The sequence below is a fragment of the Coturnix japonica genome, chromosome 1, assembly GCF_054131305.1.
Source record: "Coturnix japonica strain WE chromosome 1, WE-NBRP24, whole genome shotgun sequence".
NCBI classification, from domain to species: Eukaryota; Metazoa; Chordata; class Aves; order Galliformes; family Phasianidae; genus Coturnix; species Coturnix japonica.
Genome location: NC_140663.1, coordinates 148,092,513 through 148,111,985, shown reverse-complemented (window position 1 = coordinate 148,111,985; position 19,473 = coordinate 148,092,513). Strand labels below are relative to the sequence as shown.

The 19,473-nt window shown below is 36.5% G+C and overlaps 1 protein-coding gene across 5 annotated transcripts in view; it reads right to left on the bottom strand.

Moving 5' to 3' along the window:
- Positions 1-19,473, bottom strand: part of DIAPH3 (diaphanous related formin 3) — a 210,583-nt gene that overhangs the window by 170,756 nt on the left and 20,354 nt on the right. For all 5 annotated transcript variants that reach the window (XM_085554115.1, XM_085554117.1, XM_085554124.1 and 2 more), the window contains 7 exons: positions 18,094-18,267; positions 13,706-13,810; positions 6,247-6,377; positions 2,694-2,768; positions 2,536-2,605; positions 2,013-2,149; positions 1,433-1,538 (listed from right to left, as the gene is read on the bottom strand). In XM_085554115.1, the coding sequence (XP_085410241.1) occupies positions 1,433-1,538; positions 2,013-2,149; positions 2,536-2,605; positions 2,694-2,768; positions 6,247-6,377; positions 13,706-13,810; positions 18,094-18,267 (798 nt within the window). The remainder of the gene's footprint in view (positions 1-1,432; positions 1,539-2,012; positions 2,150-2,535; positions 2,606-2,693; positions 2,769-6,246; positions 6,378-13,705; positions 13,811-18,093; positions 18,268-19,473) is intronic.

Here is a 19,473-nt window from a genome sequence, read left to right as displayed (position 1 = left end):
AAGAAAAAAAAAAAAAGAAAAAAAAAAGAAAAAAAAAAAAGAACAAGAACCATAAAGATTCTTGTAAAAACATAAAGGTGGAAACCCAGTTCTATGAGAAACTTGTTGAGTTTGCAGACACAAAAGGCTTAGAATAGAGGAAGGAAATGTGTTGTCTTACAGTGTACAATTTCCCTGTGCTGTCCCTTTCCAGACCAACTACAACTGAGGCTCAAAGTTCTTTCTCTTCTTCCTCTTTCTCTCCTCCGAACACACATTCCCTCCTTCAGTCCCTCTTTCTCGCTCACATTTATTGCAAGCTGAGCCCTACAAAAAGCTCCACAAAGCCACTGCCCAGAAGTGAATTTGTCTTATCACTGGAACTAATTCTTGCTATGGCAGCAAGATTCTAAAAAATGACTTGCCATCAGCTCTCCCACATGGGAAAGAAAAATGGTAATACCTATGAACAAAACCTGAAAAAAAAGGAAGTCAACTATCTCTTCCCCAATCAAAGTAATCCACTTTCCTTTAATCTTTTATATAATCTTCCATTGACCTAAGTTCAGCACAGACAGAATTTAAATTCAACAAAGCACTTCAGAAAACAAAGTATTTTGGTCATGATTTTTCCAGTACTAGAGACTAGAGAAAGACAGTTTACTTACTTGACAAGTTATATTACAAATTGATATCTGGACTAATAAAAAGAGTGAGAAAGCAAAAGCAATCCTTACTATCAGACATGAACTGCTTAATACAAAAGGTGACAGTGAAGTAATACAAACATTTCTTCCAAATTACAGACTTATCTCCTGCCACTGTGGCAAAATTCAGAGTACGATATGAAAATGTTTTGTTCCTCTGAGTTATGTGAAGATCAATATGAGTTCACACTAATATAATAGAATAATGACTTACAAAGACTATTCAAATTTACTATAGAACTTTGCATCTTTCTGTATTTCTGTATCTCAACTGAAGCAAACTGAAAATAAAGTGAAGAGTGCTTTGCTTTCGCTCTGAGTGAAGGCAAATGAGGTCAAGTAGATACAAGACAAATTTCATGCTCACTTAAAATTACTTTTAAAAATTTTGCTAGAAATTGTTTTCAATGAACATTTATATTTAATCTTAAGCTAACATCACTACAAATTACATACTTTTGCATCTAATATATGACTCATACTTTACTTTAAAAGGCAGTATAACTTTAATTCAAAAAATCTGTAAGATTTGGGTAAACAAAAGAAAGTAAATTCAACCACAACATCATTACATTTCTCAAGACTGAATCTCCCAATAATGCATTTTCAAAAACTACATTTTAAGAAACATTCCCAAATTCAACATTTATTTAAAACAGTATCTCTTCTCCTTTTCTGTAATGCAGAAAAATATCTAAAGTTATTTTTGCTTGCTGGAAAGACTATTTGTGTGAAAAATTGCTTACTTGCAGCTGCACTGAGTTATCCTGAAGTCCTTCTACGATAGGAGAGAATCTTTCAACATTTCTTTCCTCTGCTGCTGCTGTTATAGCTTCCAAAATTTTTTCAAGGCTATACAAAAAGAAAAGCATTTTACTCAGGAGAGATATTTAACCTTCTTGTTCACTTTTTATATGAAGAGCCATGCTGCCAGAACATTCACCCATTTCAATTTCTAGGGTACAGATGTAGGAGGTTTAAGCATAATTTGTTTCCTTTGGAGACTCATGTAACCAAGGATGACCTACTAGATTACAATGGCCAAAACACCTTAAAAGTAATGCTAAAAAACTTTTAGGGAAAAAATGGCTGCAAAACTACTTCCATCTAACCAGTTCATTCACACACCAAAAAAGAAAATTCTTACTGACAAAAATAAAACACCCATTAAAAAAGTTATAAATAAAGGTATTTTCAAAAATGGCAACATAGTACAGATATTACTTTCAAGCATTAGTTGAAAAATTCAGCATTTTGTTTATATACAATTATGATATTAATTATCCTGAACTTACCTTAACATGTCTGGCTAAACATAATACTTACATGCTTTCCTCTCCAACAATGCACATTGCAGAAAGGAGTTTGACTATGTCTGTCATCATATTAGTTTGCTTGGGATCAATTGCTTTGATCAGCAACAAAAGGCTCCTCTCTTCTCCCAGAATTCTTTCCAATCCATACTAAACAGCAGAAAAACACTTATAAGGAGAGTTGGAAGGAAACCAAATGATAATATTGAAAGTCCAGTACAATATGACAACAATTTCCACAAGTAAATATTTCAAACTATATTTAAACCTATCCAATTAAAAAAAAAAAAAAAAAAAAAAAAAAGAGGGAAAAGTCAAAACAGGTCACTCATTTTTTAATGAGAGTAAACATCAGAATCAAACGTTTATACTATTATGAAAGTAGGATTCTACAAATTGGACGTGGCAGAAAGATTTTCAAGTCACAGCTGACCAACACTGCTTCTCCAGATTACACAGACTTACACTAACTGATCATGTACAACACCAGACTGAACAGCAGTATTCAAAGTTCCAGATTAAAGAAAATCCCATACCTTATTATTCATGAAGGCTCTCAAACACTGTATAACCTTATGCTGGCTTCTCTTCACAGCTTTGTCCTGGCTGAATAGATTGAAATTATATGTATTGTAATTAAATGCTGTTTACATAATAATAAAAACTTATCAATTTTATTGAAAGTTATCCTTACTGTTTTGTTTCAACCAGTCTTTCCAAAACATCCAACAGAAGACCCAGACCTTCTCGGCCGAAGTTTTCAACCCAGCTAGGGAGAAAGGAAGACATTAAAACAACTGATATTTCAAAGTTTTATTAAAAAAAAAAAAAAAAAAAGAAATTTTCAGAATAAATAAAGCAGTATAATTTGATCATTTTATGAGCTAAATTTGATCGTTATTCAACAGAGCATCAAAGGGCATTGCATTCACACCTTGACCCAATTAGATTACCTTAAAATAACCAAAACACTGAAGTATCTAATAAAAATTAGAGAATCTAAAAAACAAATTGTAAAAAAAAGAAGAAAATACCTACAGAAAATACAGAAATGTCTCCCTGAAATACAGATGTATGCGAATACTTTCAAGAAAACACAACAAAACATTCAGCTCTTGCCAAAGCCAGCTTTGGTGAGACTAAGCCTTGGCAAGCTGTTTCTACAAGACAACTGCTTCACATTTCTGTTCATTTTTGGTCAAAATGGCTTGATACAAGCATCAACAAAGTTCTACTCTTCAGTGACTGCCTGCCATACCACAGCCATCCCCTGGATAGCACCTCTTCTTCTTGCTGAAACAACGTCTGATCAATTACATAATACTACATTTCACAGACAGTAACATTTATAGTCATAACAGAAGACATGTTTATACGTCACTATGATTTATGGGAAGGGGACACTTGAAGACTTTTCTGTTTCCATAAGTGCCAATAAATATTTCCCAACATCTTTAGTTAACTTTCCATACTAATGTCATAAAACTTTAGATCTCTTACTACCAAAAAAGACAGAAATTTATTTCATAATGGGTTTCTCTTGCCTAGTTTTTCTTTCTCCACCATGAAATTAGCATAGTACCTCTAACTATTAACTGATTACAAAACCATCTCTAATTAGAACATAAGATAGTTAGCATGATATGGACATAATAGTTCCTATAATCACTAAAACAAAGGTTCTGTTGTGGGTGTTGTAGTAATAATCTCTGTGAACTCTTTACATTATTATATTTAAAAAGCTTATGCTACAGAACATCTTGTCCTATATTTAAAAAAAAAAAAAAAAAAAAAAAAAAGTCTTCAATGAAAAAACGAAACATCTATTCTGAAAAATCAGAAGCTAAAAAGTTGATGAGAATTAGGAAAAAAAAAAAAATTACTCTTCACTGCATTAACAATACTTTTTCCTCCAGGGCATTAGGCCCAGCCAGAATGGGTTCATAAAATACAGGTCATGCTTGACCAATATCTCCTTCTATGATCAGATGACCTGCCTAGTGGATGAGGGAAAGGCTGTGGATGAAATCTACCTAGATTTTAGTAAATTTTTTGTTTCTGTCTCCCACATATATTCTCATGGAGTAGCTAGTATCTCATGGCTTGGATGAGTTTGTTCTCCACTGGGTAAAAACTGCCTGAACATCCAAGCTCAGAGAATGGAAGTGAAATGAGTTAAATCCAGCTGGCAAGCAGTCACTAGAGGTGTTCTCTGGGGATCAGTATTGGAGCCAGTCCTAACTAATATGCTTATTGACAAGGAGATTGAGTGCAACCTCAGCAAGTTTGAAGATGACACTAAGTTAAAGGAAGGCCATACAGAGGGATCTGGAGAGCCTGGAGTGATGGACTGAGTCCAGTGAATGAAGTTCAACAAGACCAACTGTCAGGTCATGCACCTTGGTCACAGTAACACCACACCAACACTACTGGCTTGGGGCAGAGTGGCTAGAAAGTTAGGTGGAGGAAAAGGATCTGGGGATATTAATCACCAGCTGGGTAAACACAAGCCAGTAGTGTATTCAGCTGGCTGAGAAAGCCAATGACATTCTGACTTGTATCAGAAACAGTATAGCCAGCAGAACTAGGGAAGTGATCTTTTCTCTGTACATGGCCCTGCTAAGGCTGTGCTTCAACTACAGTGTTCACTTTGGGGCCCCTTACACAAGAAAGATTCTGAAACACTGGAACCTGTCCAGAGTAACAGAACAACAAAAGTGGTGAAGGGTCTGGAGCACAAATCCTACAGAGAGTGGCTGAAGGCACTCGGATTCTTTAGTCTGGAGAAAAGAAGGCTCAGGAGAGACCCTATCGCCCTCTAAAAGTATCTGGAAAGAAGTTATAGTGAGGTGAGGGTCGGTCTCCTCGCCCAAGTGACTAGAGTTAGGACAAATGGTAATGGGCTCAAATTGCACAAGGAGAGGTTCAGGTTGGATACTAGGAAAAATTTCTTGTCGGGAAGAGTGGTAAGGCATTGGACAAACTGTACGGAGAAGTAGTAGAGTCAAGGTTTCCACAAGTTTTCAAGAAAAGTGTAGATATGCTACTTAGGGATAAGGTATAGAGAGCAGGGTGATGATGGGGCAATGATTGGGCAGGATGATCTTGGTGGTCTTTTCCATCCTCAGTGATTCTACGATTCGCACACCATTGACCACGGTGGGTAAAAAATTATTTATCTGGGAGTAAAATTTATTTGTTGTCATAATACTTTGTCATTATTATTATTTATATTATACTTGAAGAGTAATCAGAATTTTCAGATATTCCTATAATAGTAGGACCTCACCAGTGACAAAGAGTCATTCTACTGTAAATAGACAGCAGCTCTTTTGAAAAACAGAGTATTTCAATTCTCATCACAGGAGGGGATTAAAATGTTCTTTGTATTTGCTAGACACAGAACTATAATGGATTTCTTTAAGATCAGATGCTTTTATAAGTTTTTCATGTAAATATATAAATTCATTAAAATAGATTTTCTCCTCAACCAGGGTGGTTTGTTCTGAAACTATTAGGCAAACACTGATCGAGTACTTTGAGAATAACTGGCTATATCTGATTTAAAGATGATCCTACTACATGTTTCTTACCATATTTTGTATTAGATGAAATTGTGCGCAGACACTTTATCACATGCCCAGCAGTTGAAGAGGCTGAGAATGATTTAGTGTGTAAAAAACTGTTGTGTTATTATTGTCCTTTCCTTTACTTCCACAACAGAATAACAAATTACTTGCCCTATACCTGGAGGCAACACAGCTTTTTGTCAGCCTGATGAGATACCAAGGTAGCTGTCAGTGTTCCATTCTCAGTGCATTTTTAAAAAGTTCTCTTAATGGAATTATCTAAGTTTCTTGCAACTACTATATAAAAGGAGAATAAATAGTTGTAGATAATCAATTATCTGTAGTATGATGCTATCTGTAATACTATTTAGCTGTAATACAGCTGGATCACCAAATCACTTTTCGTGTACTGTTTGTAACTATGAGATATTTATGTCCCATTTTCACCTGAAGAACAGTGATCAAGATGAGTGGATATATTTCGCTCTTGAGATTCTTTCTTTAGTGCCACAAGCTGTAATTAGTTTGTTTCCTTTGTTATTGTTTTGTTTTGTTTTTAAGTACCAGGATAAAAGTATTAACTATCACTTGATTCTCATCTTGTCTGTTAATTAAAAGTATGCTTTACAAAAACAATACTTGTAGAAGGTATATAATGGTGTTCAAATTCTGTATTACCTTACAGGATTACTAGTCAAGGACACACGAAGTGATTCTAAGCAAGTCACTAGTCTTTCATCTGTTGATCCAGATTTTAATTCCTGGATAAATTCTTGTGGTGAAATCTTTCGACTGTTCTTGAGACTTCCCTGAAAAACAGAAAACAAATTCATTTTTTATTTGGCACGTATAGCACTTGAATAAGTCATCAATAACTAAACTTTTGTTTTGATCTATAAAATGTGGGAAAACAATATATTTTAGTATCTGCAACTATTTATTGTCCATACACTGTTTATGTTGAATGTTCATTACATTTTTGCCAATTCATGATTAAGTTTGTGATCAGTAGTCAAAAGTAGCAGGCAGCAAACATAAAAAATGCATCATGAACACTTGGAGAAATGCTGTTTTGGAAACAAATTAATTCTGTGCATTGTAAATGTTTTAATTTTCAATATGGTGTTAACAGTCAACAGGATGATCCTAACTTCTCCCCCCCATAAGGACACATACTGGGTAAAATTATCACACTTGGCTACATCTACAACTCCCCCAGGAAACTTAGAACCATAGAATCATAGAATTATTAGGGTTGAAAAAGACTGCTAAGATAATCTAGTCCAACCATCCACCTACTAATAACCTTGCCCACTAAACCTGACCTTAAGTACTGCATCTACACTTTCCCTTAGACACCTCCAGAGACTGTGAATCTATCACTCCCCCCGGCAACCTGTTCCAATGCCTAGCCACTCCTTCTGAGAATAAATTCATCCTAGCATCTAATCTGAATCTCCCCTGGTGCAACTTGAGGCCATTCCCTCTTGTATTCATACTAGTTACCTGGGAAAAGAGGCTGACCTACACCTCACCACAACATATTTTCAGGTAGATATAGTGTCTTAGGGTCTCCCCTGAGCCTCCTCTTCTCCATTAAAAAATCCCAGTTCTCTCAGCCACTCCTCATAAGACTTGTGTTCCAGACCCTTCACTAATTTTGTTGTCCTTCTTTGGACATGCTCCGGGGTCTAAATGTCTTCCCAACTGCAGTTCTCACCTGAGAACACTGCTGGCTCATGTTTAGCCAAGCATTAAACAACACACTTAGATCCTTCTCATTCATACAGCTTTCCAGCCACTCTGCCCCAAGCCTATAGCACTGCATGGGGTTATTATAAACAAAGTGCAGGACCCAACACTTGGTTTTGTTGCACTTCTTCCCACTGGCCTTAGCCCATTGACACAGCCTGTAATCTCCACAGAGTTATTCCATGATTTAACACATTTATGGCTGGCCATATTATTCACATTCTTGGTTAACCTCATATGCCTTGTAAAAAGCATATTTACCCCCAGTAAACTCAGTAAAAAGAATCCATAATCTGTTGCTTTAATAAACTGAACTACTCATTAATCTAGCCACTGGAGTTCTTAGTGTGCCCAGCCAAATTTCCTTAATGGTGGTAATGAGATCCCATTTGACCACAACCAGATAACTTGGGCAGCCCAAGATTCACTGTTTATGAATATATTATTGTGATAGTGAACATGACCAGACTTACAGCATCAAACTGAGCATCACTCAAAATCTAAGCTATCCTGAGCCCCAAGGATATCTGAGGACAAGCTGGAATGCAAGGAGATTCATTTTCTGCCAATTTCTTTGTCTTTTTCACACAGCACCTATTCAGATATCTGAATCCAAGAGTTATCACCAATATACATTGGTAATGTCAGGAACAACACTCCACCTCCTTAAAAAAACATCTAGTTAGGAAGAATATTCCATGAAAAACTTTTCAAGCCCTGGATCTAAAGCTGAAGTGCTTTCAAAATCACCCTCCTCACCAAGATAGTAGCTTACGTTTCCATCAGGCAGGTGAGTTGAGCTTCCCTATAAATATGTCCATGTTAAAGCTAAACAGAAATGAGGAAATAACTGCAAAGAATCTCTAAGCCAAAAATAAAAGATATCAACAAACAAATTAAAAAAGCTCGTAACATTAAGAAGCACATAACAGTTTTGATAGAATATGAAAGGTAAATAATGTTGTATAAAACACTACAAATTAAATGCCTAAGGGAGATCAGTGACATGGATTGCTGTTTTATTATTCATTAGCTTGCATACTGAACACATCCATCCTGTTACAATAAATGCCCAAACATTTTAAGACGAGTCAGTACATACTCCTGAGCAACAGTCTATGGAATCTGAGTTACAGCTGTGACATGTGTAGGTAATCTAAGTCACATCCCTGGTGCAACAATGGGTCAGCACTGCAATCGTGTGCATATGTATGCATGCAGTTCCCTGTGCAGTTCTGGATCTCCCCAGCTACTCTCTCTGCATGGTTGAGATAATGGAGAGGCTAGAGACAAGATGACCAATTGAACTCCTAGCAGCCGTCACAACAAAACATTTAACTAAATTTTACAAAAGTGCTCCAAGTGAGAATTTCAAAAAGTCCCAGAAATGTTCCTGGCAGCTCCTGCTGTGCATAGACTAATTGATAAGCACCACTTGTATGCCTAAGCATATGGATTAATATCATGGGTGGAGAACTTGTCATTTTCATTGACACATCACAGCAGTTCTTGCTGTAAAACTGACCAAGCTGGATACAGCTAAGATACTACAGCTAAGATAAAATAGTAGGTAAAACAGCCTTCTTTTGATGCAGAAATGGTCAAGTAGGAAAGTCATATGGACAGGATATACAGTTAAGACAATTAGAAGGAAAGTCATATGAACAAGACATACAGTTAAGATAATTAGAAGGTGTTTTAGAAGTAATAGCAACATGTAGGTCACAGGGAAAATGAATCCAGCCAGACAACAAAAGTTTATTAGAATGACAGCTCAGGAAGTCTCATCTGACACATCCAAAGACACCATCATAAGCGATGGGGACTTGCATCAATATCCAGCCACTCTGTTTCACATTCACTTCCCCACCTGAACATTATCTTGTGCAGATGACGCCAATGAACTGTATGAGTGTGTGCACAACATATCCACTGTACCAAGTACCACTTATTATTCATAGTTATAACACAATTCTGCTACTTAATAAGAATATGATGCATCTGCCACTGCTCAAGTAAAATGAGAACTGTAGTTGATATCAATTGTGAAACTGATTATATTAGCTATATTTCTGCATGGGAAAAGCTGCTTAAGTTCAAAATGCTTGAATTAACCGAGAAACAGGAAATATCTTGAGGCATCAGTGCCTCTCAAAATTTAATTGCTCAACTGAAGAACAACTGGTCTGTGAGCAGATGCAGTATGAAGTCAGCATTAATTAATTCAGTTACAACATTACAAGGGAGTAAGCTAAACAACAAAAATGAAATCTTGCAAAGAAAACTCAGTTTAAAAATCAAGTCTGTATATGTTTCACATACAGAACAGTGAAACTTACTTTGGTAGATGAGAACACATACTCAAATAATAGCCCTTTAACACAACTGATGTTCCCTCTTCTGGAGGCTGGTGGCCCTGACTGTGGCAGAGGGATCAGAAGTTTATAATCCTTGGGTTCCCTTTCAACTCCATTCTATCATTCTCTGATTCTGACTGCTTCCTGATAAATTCCACAGGAAACAAAAATTTTCAAACCCTGCTAGTTTAAAGCAGTATGTGATACATACCTCCCAGGTGGTATTTTAAAGGAAGAAATAAGGTTACATCTAACCACTGCACATTACAGGAAAACAAATATATAATAGTAGAATATTCTGAAGTACTTCAAAAGAATTATTCAAGCTTGTAAATTATATCATTGTCCAAATTTTTAGTATGTTCCCCAATCACTGAGACTGTACTTGCTCAAAAACTCTTCTGCAGGGAGCTTCTCAAAGCATTAATAAAGGCTGATGATAACAGCATGTTTACGAACATGTACAGAAGCATACATTTAGCTAACTGTTTAAGAATTCTGTAAGTAAAAAGGAAACAAATGAAGGAGTACTGGATTATGCCTGTCTGCAGAAGTTTACTTAGAAATACATTCATTAATCCTGAAGTGATGAATTCATTCTAAACATCTCATACAAGTGTGGAGGTAGGTCACAGTATTCTGTACATAAACAAGCAACTGAGTATATATAGACCTGCCAAAATCAGTGTGATCTCTAGATATACCAGTCACAGAACCATGCTTTGTAAATGTTGGAAAAGTGTTCTGTGCTTCCAAGAAAGAGAAATCCTGATACTGAAGCCAATTATGAAGCTTTGGTTACAGTAGTGTCCACTCTTCACCAAAGGCTCTTTCATATTCAGTGATTTATTATAGTAGGGACATCTTCTCCATTTCAATAGTCATTATAATAAAGCTGCTTTAAATGAAGCCTGGTGAGGACTCTGTAGAAGAGTTGTAAATTAATATTTTTTGTACCACCACAGGATAGCTTAGTATGTATCTCATTAATAGGAAGAGAGACCTGAGATGGGATTACTTATACATAACATTCAGGCACCCATTCAGCATTTCAGCTCTTCTGAAAAGATCTCACACCTATTTCCTAGTGTTAAGGTACACTGAAAGTTTGCTAAGTGCCATAGGGCATGCAAGTGCATTATTCCCTTAAGACAGAGAGGGCACCTGGTGAGTCCAGTTCTGTTTAGGCACAGAAGAACATGCTGGAAACAAAAAGTTTGCAAGGAGGATGGTGGGAAAGCATGAGTTTCCCATCCCAACAGCACCAACGCTAAATCATATTCATCTTTAGGACTACTGTATCAAACAGCTGAATTTATGCATCACAGAAAAGCTCCAGAAATCTGAATGCTATTTCTAGTAATGATATAACAGTAGCAACACAGTTCAGTAAATACAAAAGTTTCTCAGTATGAATTATTTGTCAGAGATCTCCCTTTAGCACAAAGGAGGACAGGTGGGCTGTCAGAGAGAGGAAAATGGAAAGGAAACAATATTTCTGGGGCAAAACAAAAGTGTGTTGGAACAAACCACTATCCTAGGGAAGGAAAGCTGACCTGTCTTCCTCAACAGAGTACCCCATGTGGCTGCTCTGTACATAGTGCATTAGGATCAACTAGCAAAAAATACATGATGTGTAGTGGAATTCCAGGGTCACAGCCTGAACCAATGACTGAGCTACAAGAGTACGGGGTGGTTTGGAGCCGCCCTACTTCCGTGTAACCTGAGTCTGCATGGGTTTCCCCCTTCTGCCCGCCCCTTTCTCTCCTGTGGCGGGACTGTAGGAACTGGGGAAGGTCACATTCCTCAGCTTGTCCCTTTCTCCATGCTGTTACCGGGAGGGGTGAGTTAATTCCTTTAGATTTTTTTTCCTATAGTGCCTATTTCTCAAATAAAGGCACTATCATTGCCCTCATTTGCCCTACACAATGATAGCAAGAAGAAATCTTTATTGAAAATGACATTTGAAAGGATCAGTGAAACTTAGTCATCAGCTACAGGCTTCAGTTCTTTGCAAGCATTAAGTCACAGAATCACACAGAATCACAGAATTACCCGGGTTGGAAGGGACCTCAAGGATCATGTAGTTCCAACCCCCCTGCCTAGCAGGGCCACCAAACATACACCTTTACTAGATCAGGTTGCCCAGGGCCCCGTCCAACCTGGCCTTGAACACCTCCAAGGACGGGGCATCCACAACCTCACTGGGCAGCCTGTTCCAGGACCTAACCACTCTTCTAGTAAAGAACTTTCCCCTAACATCCAACCTAAATCTTCCCTCCTTCAACTTAAAACCATTTCCCCTAGTCCTGCTATTATCAGCCCTTTCGAAGAGTTTACTCCCTTCCTGGGAGTAAGTTCCCTTCAGGTATTGAAAGGCTGCAATGAGGTCACCCCGCAACCTTCTCTTCTCCAGGCTGAACAAACCCAACTCCCTCAGCCTGTCCTCATAGGGGAGGTGCTCCAGCCCCCTGATCATCTTTGTGGCCCTCCTCTGGACCCTTTCCAAAATCTCCATATCTTTTTTGTACTGAGGGCTCCACACCTGGACACAGTACTCCAGATGGGGCCTCACAAGAGCAGAGTAGAGAGGGACAATCACCTCCCTATCCCTGCTGACCACCCCTCTCCTGATGGAGCCCAGGATCCCATTTGCTTTCCGGGCTGCCAGAGCGCACTGCTGGCTCATGTTAAGTTTCTCATCTATCAGGACCCCTAGGTCTTTTTCTGCCGAGCTGCTCTCAAGGACAACTCCTCCCAGCCTGTACAGGTGCCTGGGGTTCTTCCGGCCCAAGTGCAAAACCTTGCACTTTGCCGTGTTGAACCTCATTAGGTTCACCCGAGCCCAGCTTTCCAGCCTGTCAAGGTCCCTCTGAATGGCATCCGTTCCCTCCACCGTATCGACTGCACCACTCAGCTTGGTGTCATCAGCAAACTTGCTGAGGGTGCACTCCATTCCCTCATCGATGTCATTAATAAAGATGTTAAAGAGCACCGGTCCCAAGACAGACCCTTGAGGGACACCGCTCGTTACCGGCCTCCACCTGGACATAGAGCCATTGACCACCACCCTCTGTCTGCGGCCTTTCAACCAATTGCTTATCCATCTAGTTGTCCACCCATCAAATCCACCTCCCTCCAATTTGGAGATGAGGATGTGATGGGGGACCATGTCAAAGGCCAGGTAAATGACATCGGTCGCCTTCCCTTCATCCACCAACGCCGTCACTCCATCATAGAAGGCCACAAGATTAGTTAAGCATGACCTTCCCCTGGTGAAGCCATACTGGCTGTCTCGGATCACATGCTCGTTCTTTATGTGATCAAGCATGTTGTCCAGGAGGATCTGTTCCATAATCTTCCCAGGCACAGAGGTGAGACTCACCGGCCTGTAGTTACCCGGGTCCTCCCTGCTCCCCTTCTTGTAAATGGGAGTGATGTGACCCTTCACTAGTCCTAGGAAGTCAAGAGCCAACACAAAAACTTCTTTCTCAAGAAAGGGAGTCTTAACACTATCATCCAGATCGTGAGGTTTCAGCAACATACACAGATGCAGAAACTTTGCACAGCCATCCATGTTCTACTATTAGTCACTTTTTAGATCAAACGATTTAGCTCTTAGAATGACTATGGAGGCTTGGTGTATCAACAGTGTATAAACCTAGATATTTTGTTCTGGGCTGAGAAACACCAGGGGTGTTTTAACAGTGGCCTGAATTTTTCTGATTTTCTGTAAAACATCCCTAAAATATGAAACATTGAATTCAGTCTTCTGGTACTAAAGAATTTTTATGCTGTAGAAGGACTGGTAGCTCTCATAGGTTCATCTTAAACAATCTCTGCACTAGGTATCTTTTATTGCAGCTTGTAAATTTATGAGATAATGTCCTTTAAAAATGTTTCTATCTAAGAAATAAGTTAATCGAAAGATTAAAAGAAAGTAATATGCACACGTTATTTTTCCTCTCTAATATTGAGTGAAGTAAATGTTAAGTCATTTTTCATATATTTCATAAAAATGTACTTACAGACTTTGAAGCAGTGCTAATGTATTGCATCACCATTTCTTTTTTGGTATTAAAATCCTTTTCTCTCAATGGCATCTTCTTGTCTTCATTTAAATTCATATCTTCCTAGAATGGAAAGGGAAATAAAAGAAGCTTTGGCATCAAGCAATAGTTGTTGAACCATTAAATACTGATTATAAAAAGACACAAAAATATGAATTTAAGCAATTGGAAGATCTTATACAAACAACCGAGTTAGATGTTATTTAAAACCACAAAAATTGTATCTAGCTTCCTCAGCAAATCAAATTAGGAAGAAAAAAATAAATAAATAAAGCAACTGAGCTAGGATAAACAAGTGCATCATAGACATAACTAGCAAAACCCCTTCTCAAAAAAACACTTAAAATTTTGAAATATATAAAGCTGGGCAATGCAATCTGTTTGTTTTTTTTCTAAGGATAGTTCTCAGAATATTCACTTTTACAAAAGGTGAAGACCAAATTCTTGATCACTAAAGCAACACCTTAAACTGCTATCAAAACCACCGTCACATTTCATGCCAACATAAACCCAAGAGTCAAAAACAGCAAATGCAGAACCCCATTCAAAGCCACAGAGCAGATATTCAGCAGCATTTCTGACTCATGGACTCTTAGTGTTCCAAGCCCAAGAATGCCTTGATCATTACAATCAGTTCTACATTTTGTGACAACAGACCTTTCCTATTATGCTGTAGGTTAAAATGACATTTAGAAACAACACATACACACATTTATATATACATTTAGCATTATTATGGTCAACCAAACTTAGGACGAATTATTGCATTTCATCTGAAACTCATCGCCCACTGACGGGGTTTTGTCTCACAATTTCAGTATCAATGCATTTCATCTAGTTGACAAACAAAGACAAAAAGCAAACAAATTCATCTTAGAATTTTAAGAAAGCAAGTTGAGGATCAGCATTTAAAGAGCACTCAAACTAGAATTTCCTTGTCTTTCCCCAGTTTTCATATGGAACAGGACAAGGTCGAGCACAATTTCTGTTATCGTTTCCTTTCCTGAAGGACTAGAGAACGTTTCCTCACTTCAGTAAAATATGCATTTAAGAATTTCTTTGCTTTTACCACTAGTGCCAAATACGTACACGGTGCATGCTGAAAAAAGTTCTTTGACTCAAAATATGGTAATATCACAGTCTTTTGCCTCTGTGGCAACTAGCTCATGCATTAATGCTACTTCCCAGATCAGAAAATGAATGCAAAACAAGTTTGTCTAAACAAGCTGGAAGAAAGGAGGCCACACATACTTCAATCTTTTCTCATATCTGTTCTATTCTTCAAAGTACTGTACTTCTTTGATCAAAAAAGTTCAGAGAGAAACTATCATCTTATGCCAAGAACAAAATTCTAGCAGTACATAAGGACACATACTCCTGACACATGCCACTTTCTTCATTTTGACAGACGCAACATACACTTACATAACACGTTAGTTATGTAAATCTCAACAGTTCATCCATCTATTTTTCTTCATGTTACTACAGTTCCTATCCATTTCACATGAGAAGAACTCCCTTGAGAAGAACTCAAATGTTCTTAAATCTCTTATTTTTGTATTTATCTGGATCTGGAAGAAAAAGATCAGCACTGTGTTTGCCCTAATGACAAACAATCCATGAAATAATTTGACAATTGCCTTATGCAATAGCTGAATACTGCATTTTGCCTCTTAGTAAACTAAATGTTGGGGGCATTACCTTGAAAAGGAATGCTGCATTTTCTTTTTTTTTTTCTTGGGTGACAGTAAACAATAAACCGCTATGATTTACTTAATGATAGGCAACTTGTTGTCATTTAAAAATGCTGCACAACAAAGAACTAAAAATCAGGCTAAAATATGTATGCTTTTAAAACACTGTTGGGATAATGTATAAGACTTTCATATGTCTGGGAACAAAACAAAGTAGGAATAACTCTTCTGTATTTAATATTATGGGGAAAAGAAAAGAAAAAAAAAGGAAAATATCTTTAAAGTTGCTTGTCTTTATTAAAGCTTTCATAAGCAGCTGTAGCATTTATTTTAGGATGAGAATGCACACAATCTAACACAAAAGGTAATGTCTTTAGGGTGTCAAAATCAAAGTACTAGAGATGGAAGCCTAAAAATATAGCTTTAGGTTTTGTTTTTATTTTTTTATTTTATAATTTAATTCACTACCACATAGAAAATGGTGAACAGCATATATATGAAGACTTCTATTAGCAACACACCCATTATGATACGCACATGACAAGTTATACTCTAAACAACTAAAATAAAGTCCATCTTGATATTACCAGGTAAGTTATTTTTTTCTTGCAAGTTCCAATAAATGTCTTCAGGATTTTGTGCCTCAAAATTCTTTCCACAGGTATGTAACTGAATAGCAATACTAGCCTCAAATGAAAATATACTTTTCATGTATATTTAATAAGGCTAGCTGGATTTCATTTTATAGTTCAATTGCATTTTTAAAGCTTACTTAAACAAGAATGTTAAGAACACTGAAATCAAAATATTCTGTTAAGCATTCTGAAAAAATATATATATATAAAAATAGAAAACATGCCTAGGTCTTTTTCAACATTTCCAGAACCTTATCACATCTTCAGTACCTTGCCTGCAATATACCACAGGTTTTCTTCTGCAATAAAATTGAAATGCACATATATGCTATGTAAGGGAGAAATTATATTAAAAAAAAGTTTCATGTTTGCCTGTAGCAATTACATTTTTATGTTTAAAGTAGTCTTGTTCTTTTAAGTTTTCTGGAAATAAAACTCCTGAGCTTATTGAATAATGAACTGAAAACAAAGACCTTGCTTTCCTTGCAGAAAATATCCAACATCTAACCTTAATGAAAAAAAAAAGGAAGACAAAGAAACTAAGAAATCTAGCAGTACAGAACATATTGCATAATCCTAGATGTAAGGACAAGTGTATTCATATGAAATATTCTGGCTGTATGTGCAGTAAGAAGTCAACTCTTGCCTTTTTTTTTTCTTTTTTTTTAACAAAGGAAACACCAAAACAATAGAATCTTACAAATCAGAAGTATTAATTTGCATGAGGAGGCATGTTAACTGTGGCTTATATTTCAACTCAAATCTTTTATTTCCTCTCAAATCATTTAAAGTTATTCTGTAGCTGAACGGTACCTCTTTGGAAAATATGAGTCAGCCATCTCACATAAATATCTTCCTAACAACAACAATCAGAAATGAAAGGAGCTAATGACCATTTTTGACTCTGGCATTATGTATTCTTTTACAATTCCATGATCTAAAATGAAACTCCTTCATAATTTCAGCCACCAGCTTCATAGAACATTAGTGCACACAGTGTGAGGAAAATATTTATCCATGAAAACCCAAAAGGTAACATAATATACTCAGTGAGGTTTCTGATTTTAGAAGCTGTTCCCTTCAGTACTGACCAACTGATACTTTTCAGCAAAAGTATCTCCAGAAAGCTTAACTTCAACAATGAAATTATAAAAATTACTGATCTTTCAGTCATAACTCTCAACAATAGTAAAAGTATACATTCAAAATTAAACACTACAGAGTACTAGGAATTATATAAAAAAACAAAAAACAAAAAAACCACTCCTCTAAGAGTACATTTAATTTCTTCCACAACCCAGTTCCTGGTAACTGCTGTGGGCTTAGCAGGTGACAATTAACTGTTAATTTCTGTGAAGAAATTCTGTGAATCTATGCTTTTCTAATCTCATTCCTCTCTCTAATGGTCATTTACTTTTAAACAATTAATTTTCCATTCCCTAAAATATCATCAACTATATACAAATATCATCAATTTAAAGTCAAAAAAAAAAGCAAATAAAAAACACCAGTTGAAGTGGTACCAACATCACATGATCTTTCTGGCAAGTGACCACTTATTTATAGCAGATCAATGATGAGAGCTAAAGAAGAAACTACACTGAGACTGCATGCATCTTGAAGAGCAAACCTTGCCTTAGAGGCAAGAACCCCAAGTCTTTTTTGTGCAAAAAGTGGCATGAAATATTAGATTCGAACGAGACCCTGCTGTGGCATTCAAAGGCATAAAGCCCCTTTATGCTTCAAGTCATTTTAAAAGCAAGCAGAATTCCCTTTCTTTCTCTCCTTCAAAACCTGTTGCAGAATCTCACTTCTGCTAATCAGAAGACTTTTGTTTCCATGTTAAGTATTCCAGGCACACGATTCTTGTCAAAATAATAATAATTCAAAGGCTTCATCCTCTTTGGAAATGCTCCAAAAAACATGGAACTACAACTAACAACAAAATAGCAATTCAGGTAAAGATCATAATGCATGCTAACATTCTTTAGTGAAAAAGTCAGTATAGGACGCTTACCATCATTTTTTCAAACATCGCTATGATTTCTCTTTCTGACAGGGGTTTTGGAACAAAATCTTCCACATCAGTAGATGTAGATGACCAGTCTGTAGAGTGTGACTGCTTCATATGTGGCAGAGCAGGTCTTTCCTTTTTGCTTCCTGGAATTCTTATACTGGCAAACCTGTCCAACTGAAAACAGAAAGGGCATAATATTTCACAGGGGTTTTTTCCATTCTATGTACTCCTAATTAAGATGGGTATTCTTGCAATCTTAACATTCTTCTTTTTCTGTAGAAACTTACCTGTTGCTTAACTGCCTTACTTTAAAGTGGTTTCTTAAGGATACATATAATGGTAAGTTGCTTAGCCCTTCAGTAGCAAATAATAATTCCACTACACTTTGAAGAAACCAAGCAGAACATGAGAGCTTCATGCAAAAGTTTTGAGAAAAAATTTATAAAACCAACAAAGGATTTATGAAGAGTTTCTCTTAACCACTACATGTAGAATATGGAAAAAAGTCGTTTTATTACATAAAGTATAGTTTAAAGCTATTTTTCTTAAGTCTGAAATGGCTGTATCCCTAACAATGTAAAAGAATATGTGACATTACTTTTTATTAAAAAGAAAAATTAGCATGACTAAGACACTGTTCTATTCATTTTCTATTTCAATTATTACCTGAGCTCAGCACTTTTCTGTGTTCCAATTACTTAAAAATTCATTTAGAAGCATAAAAATGCAAAGGTCCTTTGTTAAAAATAAGTAGGATAAACTCACAGTTTAATGAATAAGTATAAGCTTCATCACCAGTACATGACAATGATTCTTACTTTACTCTTTGAAAAGATACATAAGCTTCTTTGGAAAAGTATTTGGGGTTGGGTTTTGGGTTTGTTGTTATTTTGTTTGTTTGTTTGTTTTCCTTGGTTTGGTATTAACTACATTTCAGTGAAGACTTATTAACTGAAATTTTAAAATGCTTTCAGTATTAGAGACTGAATCATCTTTGTAACAGCCTTTTGAGCAGACATGAACAGCAATATTACATTTGTCAACACCAAAGAAAGTCCAGTTGAGATGCATAAAAGATTTTTGACAAGATTGCAACCTTATCAGTAGCCTCACATCTTTGAACTGGTATGCAAATACTATTGAGGTTTCAATAAATCTTAAAGATGAGTATCTTGAGATATCATTCAGTAAGCACATCAAAGTTACCACACTAAATGACAAGTAGTTATTATGGCACCTGTGAAGTTAAGATCAGAAAGAACAAAGAAAATTAGTGACAAAAATTGAGTATAAGTGTTCCACTCTCACCAACAGAGCAGGAACTGTCTATGCAAAAAGAAAGGTTTAGAGGAAAAAACAAAAAGAATTTAAATTCTTCCT